This window comes from Leiobunum rupestre, chromosome 5, assembly GCF_980474605.1.
Source record: "Leiobunum rupestre chromosome 5, qqLeiRupe1.1.hap1, whole genome shotgun sequence".
In the NCBI taxonomy this organism is placed as follows: Eukaryota; Metazoa; Arthropoda; class Arachnida; order Opiliones; family Sclerosomatidae; genus Leiobunum; species Leiobunum rupestre.
Genome location: NC_143388.1, coordinates 24,099,250 through 24,108,219, shown reverse-complemented (window position 1 = coordinate 24,108,219; position 8,970 = coordinate 24,099,250). Strand labels below are relative to the sequence as shown.

At 41.6% G+C, this 8,970-nt stretch overlaps 1 protein-coding gene across 1 annotated transcript; it reads left to right on the top strand.

Annotated features, from left to right (window-relative positions):
- Positions 1-2,084: 2,084 nt before the first annotated feature.
- Positions 2,085-6,722, top strand: LOC149943885 (uncharacterized). Its single transcript, XM_090176020.1, has 18 exons — positions 2,085-2,190; positions 2,250-2,462; positions 2,739-2,984; positions 3,066-3,491; positions 3,564-3,605; positions 3,674-3,868; positions 3,941-3,982; positions 4,051-4,245; positions 4,318-4,359; positions 4,428-4,622; positions 4,695-4,736; positions 4,806-5,000; positions 5,073-5,114; positions 5,183-5,377; positions 5,450-5,491; positions 5,560-5,748; positions 5,822-5,992; positions 6,233-6,722. Exons 1-18 carry the CDS (start codon positions 2,139-2,141, stop codon positions 6,661-6,663), a joined length of 2,955 nt encoding a protein of 984 aa, XP_090032146.1. The 5' UTR covers positions 2,085-2,138; the 3' UTR covers positions 6,664-6,722.
- Positions 6,723-8,970: the final 2,248 nt, after the last annotated feature.

Sequence of the window (8,970 nt, the reverse complement as noted above, 5' to 3'; positions counted from 1 at the left end):
ATCGACGGACACGTTGAGCCCCTAACCCCGCCACGCTAAGGGGGGGGGCGGGAAAAAGGAGGCGGTCTTATTTTTTGCGTCCTCGCTGCAGCGTTAATAGCGTCGAAAAACGTAATTTTTAAGAACCAATGAGATTGCAATATTATTTGATTTTATTAAAGCGGTGGAGCATACCGGGGGGCCCAACGGGTGGAATTAGAGAAACGCCAAAAATAATCTCGACATATTCATTCTCCCTGAGTATAAATAAATACATTCTTGATCTTACTATTAACTCTCGTCAATTTGACAATTTATTGAACGGTGAGTATTTCAAAAAATATTTTTTAAACAATAATTATGTTTATGAATTTTTGGCTTATTACACAAATGACCAAGGTTTAAGTTGCTATAGATGTTTCTTAACGGTAACGTCTGTAACCTATAAATATATTTGACAAATTAAATTTCGGTAAGTCTATTTAAGTATAATTACAGTTAAAAATGTTAACGTACCAATTATAATTTCATTAATAATTGGTGATATCGGCGCTCTGGCGGGAACACGGGATTTTTTGCTTTGTTACTTATCCGCGATAGAGCGCCGCACCGATTTGTGAGTGACGTATAAGGTCACGTGTTGCCCCTGAAACGTTACGTAGATCATGTCTTCCCCCCTTCCTCCGGCGTGCGTTTGAAAATTACCTCGGTACAGGAATCAAGCTTTAGAGGTAGCGTTGTTGAAGGCTGCCCTAGAAGAGTCCTCTTATAATTTGTCCATGGTTTCACTAGTGCCAAGTCGTTTTTATATGCTACGCATTACGCCATCTTGTTTCTTCTCTGTACTCTATGTAATTCGCGAATAGATTGCGAGTCCTAGTTTTTCCATCTTTGGTTAGGTCATCTCGTTGGCCTCTTGCTTGAAAAGGGTCATTCACAAATATTGTGTATCTGATCACACTTTACATCAAGTTTTGAAAGTCGATATAAATATTATAAGGGTCAAGATCGTCCTAATAGTCCTTATCGATACTACGCCGCAAAATTTTAATTAAAAACCTCAATATTTACGGTAAATTTCAAACCATGTAATTTGAATGTGACAACGCTGAAGTCTTTTTTGATCAACTTATAATTGTTTTGCCTGGCCGTGCTGTTTCTCCACTCAGAAAATGACAGATTTTTACGCTGCCAAAATATTTTCCTGATCGGCTAAGACTATTGCTTTATTTATTTTTATTGTAATATTTTAGTCTTTTTTCGAGATAAATATTTTGGAGGTCAAGATCACCATTTCCAAGTTAAAAATTTTCCATTTGGACCAACTGCTTTACAACAATCGAGTTCACCTTTTACGAATGTCTTTCTTTTAAGTGTTTGTAAATATAAATGAATAAATACAGTTCTTCAATAATGGTTTCGTCGATGTCGAAATTTTACGATATATTACTCGTTAATTTATTAATTTACGACCTATATGTCTCTGTGAAATCATCTGTTAATCAATTATGTTAAAATGTTCCGCGTACTGAGCTCTTTGGGGCAAACGTTTGGTATGCCTCGAGTTGCGATTTTATGAATATTTTATTAATAAAACACGTTCTACTGTTTTTATCTCCAAGAAATCTGGATCCTATTAAGAATGCGCGTAACTATTAAAATCTAAGCCGAGGTATATGAAAGCGACAAAAAAACGTCATTGATAAGAAATGAGGCTATTTTTATGGAACTTGATTGCCATTAACACCTCTTGGAAGGAGTTGTAAAATTTGATTTCACCCAACCACTTCAAACGTGAAAAAAAACCCGACAAAATAATCTTAACACCTTTGTGTCTACCCAATTGGAAATCGGTTTCTTCCTACATCGCGATACTGCGTCGTCAAACTGACGCTTATCAGCTAATTAAACCCACTTTCTTTCATTGTTGTGTCGTGTCTTGTAACTTAAGGTATCTTTACCGTTTATGTGACAGTCAGACTGTCAAGCGAGCTGTAAACTAGCCGAAATGCAAATCCGGCATTTTATTGACGTATGTATGAAATGGAGTTGTAAAAGAATAGATAAAGTTAGACTATATAATTGGGGAGCTATTGACTTTCTAGCCACATTTTCGAGCCGGACTCCGAAACGTTTGGGAGTTCTAGAGCTTCGGCAAAATGCTGGCCTCCAGTAAATTATCTTTTCTTCTGTCCATAGTCACCGCACTCGGTAAGTTTGAGTATGTATCTTAGTTGGTTTCGAGACGCGTAACTTTGTTTCCTTTTTAGCCGTTCAAAGTCAATCGGCTCTTGTACGAAATGGTACATCTGAGGAATTCAAGTGTCCTCTTTCGTACGCCGCCTTCAGAAACCCGGATGACTGCGATTCCTTCTATTTGTGCGAAGATGGTAAACCCGAGCTGAAGTCTTGTAACTCCGGACTAAGCTACAACAGACATATCGAAAATTGCGACTGGTCCGAGTCCACGGATTGCGTTAAAGGTACTTAGCGGAACGAGTATAATTCGTTTACCCCGTGACCCAATTTCCGAAGCTGTCCTTGGAATAACTACTAATCCTGCTTAATTCCCGTGTTACACAATTCTTTGGTTGTTTTTAAATTTCGAGATCAGTCAATTATGGTTGGAGAGAGTGTGAAGGTTTGAGATAACGTTCTTATCTCGAGAGTCGTAACACGGATTTGAAGAATCTCGGGTTTTCCGTTTGCAAATGTTTATGGCCAGATTGGCATTTTATCAATCTTTGGTTACGTTACAGGAGAAATAACTGAAGCGGATTTAGTCGAGTCCGAGTACAGCCCGGTTGAAGATACAGAGGCGAATTACAACAGTGAGGTCAAATGTCCCAACGACGTCTGTCGCTGTAACATACCCGCTCCCGGAAAATGTGATAACTACTACCAATGCATCAAAGGGCGACCCTACTGGAGGAAGTGCCCTTCCGGTTTGCATTTTAACGCCAAGACCGGGCTTTGCGATTACAAATCCGCGGCTGGTTGTGAAAGTAAGAGACGCTAAGATGTCGCTGAAACCAAAATTTTGACGTTGGATTTATTAACGTTTCTTTAACTTTCCTTATAAACAGCAAATCCCACGACGGCCAAGCCTACAACCGCCAAGCCCACAACCGCCAAGCCCACAACCGCCAAACCCACAACCGCCAAACCCACAACCGCCAAACCCACAACCGCCAAACCCACGACCACCAAACCCACGACCGCCAAACCCACGACCGCCAAACCCACAACCGCCAAACCCACGACCGCCAAACCCACAACCGCCAAACCCACAACCGCCACGCCCACAACCACCAAGCCTTCCACAACTCCCATTATCAAGTGTACGAAAGAGTTGAACCCTCACCCGACCGATTGTACCAAATTTATCCATTGTGATGCTGGTGGTGTACCACACGTTAAGGACTGTCCTAAACCATTGCACTGGAGTATCAAAATTGAACGCTGCGAATGGCCCTGTATCGCAAAATGTGACCCAAGCGTACCCCCATGTCGTAAGTACTTAAAATAAATACCTTTAAATATTTAATACCCGTTGATTAAATTAAATAATATTATCCCTCTAGCTACGTCGACAACATCCGGCGAGGTTTCTTCGACCACAACAGGTTTGACAAATCTTTGTGATTCGTTTTCAAATTGTCTGGTCATTGAACACCAAATTTTAAATCGACAGTTTCAACCGGGACTGGATCCGAGGCCTGCAAGGAAGAACTGAACCCTCACCCCACCGATTGCACCAAATTCATCCATTGCGACGGGGACCGTCCCTTCGTCAAGGACTGCCCTAAGCCCTTGCACTGGAGTACCACCATTAAACGCTGCGAATGGCCCTGTATCGCCAAATGTGACCCAAGCGTACCCCCATGTCGTAAGTACTTAAAATAAATACCTTTAAATATTTAATACCCGTTGACTAAATTAAATAATATTATCCCTCTAGCTACGTCGACAACATCCGGCCCGGTTTCTCCGACCACAACAGGTTTGCCAAATCTTTGTGATTATTTTTCAAATTGTCTGGTCATTGAACACCAAATTTATTATCCACAGCTTCTCCCGGCAATGGATCCGAGGTCTGCAAGGAAGAACTGAACCCTCACCCCACCGATTGCACCAAATTCATCCATTGCGACGGGGACCGTCCCTTCGTCAAGGACTGCCCTAAGCCCTTGCACTGGAGTACCGCCATTAAACGCTGCGAATGGCCCTGTATCGCCAAATGCGACCCAAGCGTGCCCCCATGTCGTAAGTACTTAAAATTAATACCTTTAAATATTTAATACCCGTTGATTAAATTAAATAATATTATCCCTCTAGCTACGTCGACAACATCCGGCCCGGTTTCTCCGACTACAACAGGTTTGCCAAATCTTTGTGATTATTTTTCAAATTGTCTGGTCATTGAACACCAAATTTATTATCCACAGCTTCTCCTGGCAATGGATCCGAGGTCTGCAAGGAAGAACTGAACCCTCACCCCACCGATTGCACCAAATTCATCCATTGCGACGGGAACCGTCCCTTCGTCAAGGACTGTCCTAAGCCCTTGCACTGGAGTACCGCCATTAAACGCTGCGAATGGCCCTGTATCGCCAAATGCGACCCAAGCGTGCCCCCATGTCGTAAGTACTTAAAATTAATACCTTTAAATATTTAATACCCGTTGATTAAATTAAATAATATTATCCCTCTAGCTACGTCGACAACATCCGGCGTGGTTTCTCCGGCCACAACAGGTTTGCCAAATCTTTGTGATTCTTTTTCAAATTGTCTGGTCATTGAACAAAAAAATTTATTATCCACAGCTTCTCCTGGCAATGGATCCGAGGTCTGCAAGGAAGAACTGAACCCTCACCCCACCGATTGCACCAAATTCATCCATTGCGACGGGAACCGTCCCTTCGTCAAGGACTGTCCTAAGCCCTTGCACTGGAGTACCGCCATTAAACGCTGCGAATGGCCCTGTATCGCCAAATGCGACCCAAGCGTGCCCCCATGTCGTAAGTACTTAAAATTAATACCTTTAAATATTTAATACCCGTTGATTAAATTAAATAATATTATCCCTCTAGCTTCGTCGACAACATCCGGCCCGGTTTCTCCGACTACAACAGGTTTGTCAAATCTTTGTGATTATTTTTCAAATTGTCTGGTCATTGAACACCAAATTTATTATCCACAGCTTCTCCTGGCAATGGATCCGAGGTCTGCAAGGAAGAACTGAACCCTCACCCCACCGATTGCACCAAATTCATCCATTGCGACGGGAACCGTCCCTTCGTCAAGGACTGTCCTAAGCCCTTGCACTGGAGTACCGCCATTAAACGCTGCGAATGGCCCTGTATCGCCAAATGTGACCCAAGCGTGCCCCCATGTCGTAAGTACTTAAAATTAATACCTTTTAACATTTAATACCCGTTGATTAAATTAAATAATATTATCCCTCTAGCTACTTCGACAACATCCGGCGAGGTTTCTTCGACGACAACAGGTTTGCCAAATCTTTGTGATTCGTTTTCAAATTGTCTGGTCATTGAACACCAAATTTATTATTGACAGATTCAACCAGCCCTGGACCCGTCTGCAAGGAAGAACTGAACCCTCACCCCACCGATTGCACCAAATTCATCCATTGCGACGGGAACCGTCCCTTCGTCAAGGACTGTCCTAAGCCCTTGCACTGGAGTATCGAAAAAAAACGCTGTGAATGGCCGTGCATCGCCAAGTGCGATCCTACGTACCCATGCTGTAAGTTTAAACTTAAATGCGTCAGTAAAGTGTATTTTAATACCATTTAATTTGAAATAAAAATCTTCCTTAGCTACAACAGGGCCCCCTGTTTGCCCGAACCTGAATGGACTCTTCCCGGATCCAGACTGCTGCGAGAAGTACATTTTCTGCTCCAACGGAGTGGCGACCTCGAAACGATGCCCGGGTGATTTACATTTCAACAAAGCTACCAAAGTGTGCGACAAGCCCGAAGTTGCAGGATGTAAATTTCTGTTTTTTTTTTTTTTGCAATACACGCCCCAATCATGGAACCTGTATTTATGGAGGGTATAAAGCGCAATTAGGAGAACCTATAAGGACAAATACTAGTACAGATATACATTTAAGGCATTTGTATAGCGACAGATTCTCCCTCGCTTCTTATCATTCAACCGTACAGGATCCTTGACGTAAGAACGCCGTTTCAAAGAATTAATGGAAAATTGCTTTGATGCATTTATAGGCCACGACCCAGTTACCCCCACTCCAACACCCGTGGATAACGTAACAATCTGTAACTGTCCTTGCTGTCTGGTTCCGGACATGTGCGATTGCAACAAGTTCTGGTTGTGCCAGGACAACCAGTTGAGCCATCAGAGCTGCGGAGAAGGTTTGGTCTACAACCCAGACATTGAGAACTGCGATCTGCCTCAGAACGCCAACAGGACATGCGGTCTTCCCGGCGCCTACACGCAAATCCATAAACCCGACGGTCCGATTTGTAAGACGGAGACCGGCTTCTTCCCCGATGCCGGCAATTGCCACAAATTTTACCACTGCGAGGGCTGGAGGGCTCACTCCAAGACGTGCCCGGAGAACCTTCACTGGAGCACCACTGCCGAAAGGTGTGACAGGCCTTGCGAAGCCAAGTGCGACAAAAAATTGATTTGTTAATAATTTCTTTCATCTGATTTATTTCTTAATTATATCTTATTAAAATCTTTGTGATGCAACATTGTGTTTATTTCTTATAAATACAACTTCCTTCTCGGAAAGTTTTTAAATAAAAGAAAATAGCACGTCAGGTGAAATCTTTAAAAGACTCAAATTCTCATTTTAAAAGCATATAAAGCTTATAGAACCTCAACTGTGTTAAATTTCAGTCTTTTCCCGCCAATTTACATAGTAGTTAAAAGCACACATGCATTCGGAGAAGCTACACTCCATTAAAAATTCAAAACCATTCTCCAGATCCATTTTCGGTTCTCTTTGCTCCCTCCAACTTCTAGAATGTTATATATTTCGAGTGGAACTATTATTTTCGATAGAAAGTTGTGTAGTGTAGTTGTTGTTGGCGTAGTTTTCGTCCACATTTACAACACCTTCTAAATCATTTTAATGGAGTGACATAACAACGACGTTTCCTCCAGGAATAATGAATAGGGTTTTCTCTATCTGCACAACCAAGTTCCGCGGGTTAAAATTACTTAGCCGCGATTTATCAGCCCCTTTCATCCGACGCCCCTTAAAACTTTTCAATATAATTTTGGATCCGTTTGACTTTTAAACTTCGATTCTTTTCTAATCTTTATTACTGCTATACCTCTACACTTTGTGAAAGTTTCAGCTCGGTCAGATAAATAGGAGGACGCAACATCCCTTCTTTTCCGATTGTGGGCGTTAATTTACGCACTCTAATTATTAGCCAACTGACGTCGTGAGTGACTTATTTAATTTATTTTTAAAAAAACGTATTTACGTTTATCTCTAATGGTGTGCCAGGTTTTGGTTCCCTAGAAAAAATTAGGGGCCCTTGGGCGCCGCTAAACCACATTACCGCTGACGTTCGTTTTTGCCTTACGCAGAGTACGAAAGTTCCCAAAAACTCTCCCGGAGAATGGGTTATTAATAGATTAGTTTCTATTGGATTTGAGATACGGGACCCAAACTTAGAATACAGATAAAGAAGCTATGCTTAACCCTTTTAACACGCACCGAGGCTTATTGAGCGTACTCGAATTTTCTTCGTAGTTCCTTTTGGATTTGATATACGGGGCTTTAACTTTTAATACAGTTAAGAAGCTGAAGTTTGACCCTATGCTTAACTTTTTTAAAATACGCGAAAAAGTAGATTAGTCCATAATTAAAAGGGATAATATAGCTAAATCCTAAACAAATTTGAAGAAATTATAAAACTTACTACTAACTCGTACCCAATAGGTCTTCGAGCAAAAAACGCGAAACTCGGATCAAATAGATCTTCGAGTAATAAACTAAATTAAAATTAAATAAAATAGCCAGAAATTCCAACGGTAGACCGGTTTCGTTCTATTTGGAACTCATCAGTACCGTCCGGGAAATCTGGCTGGCGACTGTGAAATCGAAAGGAGAAACTAAGCCTAAACATTAAAAATTTCAAAACGCGTTGCATATAGCAACGGAAAGCCGAAAAGGGGGGAGTGTGGTGGAGAATAGAATATACGATAAGTTAAGTTAGAAGAATCCACCTATGGACTGTGAGAAGGATGATAAAATACGCGAAAAAGTAGATTAGTCCATAATTAAAAGGGATAATATAGCTAAATCCTAAACAAATTTGAAGAAATTATAAAACTTACTACTAACTCGTACCCAATAGGTCTTCGAGCAAAAAACGCGAAACTCGGATCAAATAGATCTTCGAGTAATAAACTAAATTAAAATTAAATAAAATAGCCAGAAATTCCAACGGTAGACCGGTTTCGTTCTATTTGGAACTCATCAGTACCGTGCGGGAAATCTGGCTGGCGACTGTGAAATCGAAAGGAGAAACTAAGCAACGCGTTTTGAAATTTTTAATGTTTAGGCTTAGTCTCTTACTTTTACAAGCCTATGAGCGCGCACTACAGTCGCGAGGAATATACACTCTTAAACGCGTCTCCCAAATCGACCGCCATTACATTACAGTCTACGGGGAGGGTGATGAAAAAAAAACTGTTTTGGGGGGGATGAAATTTCTGGGGTAGAGCGCTTGCTCGTCGCTTGCCTGTACGATAATGGCGGCGCCCAGTAAACGTTTCTAAAAAGAGTGTTAACTTGGAGGAGAGAAGTATTCTGGAGTGGAAAAGTCGGGCGCCACCTGCGACTTTGTAAAATTCCCATCATGCACTTTTTGGTCGGACGTTATCAAGCCAGAATGATGGCAGATAAAGCTGACGTCCGACCAAAACTGGGGTAGTCTGGGTAATTCTAACAGCAATAGGCGGGAAAGGACGTTCTTAT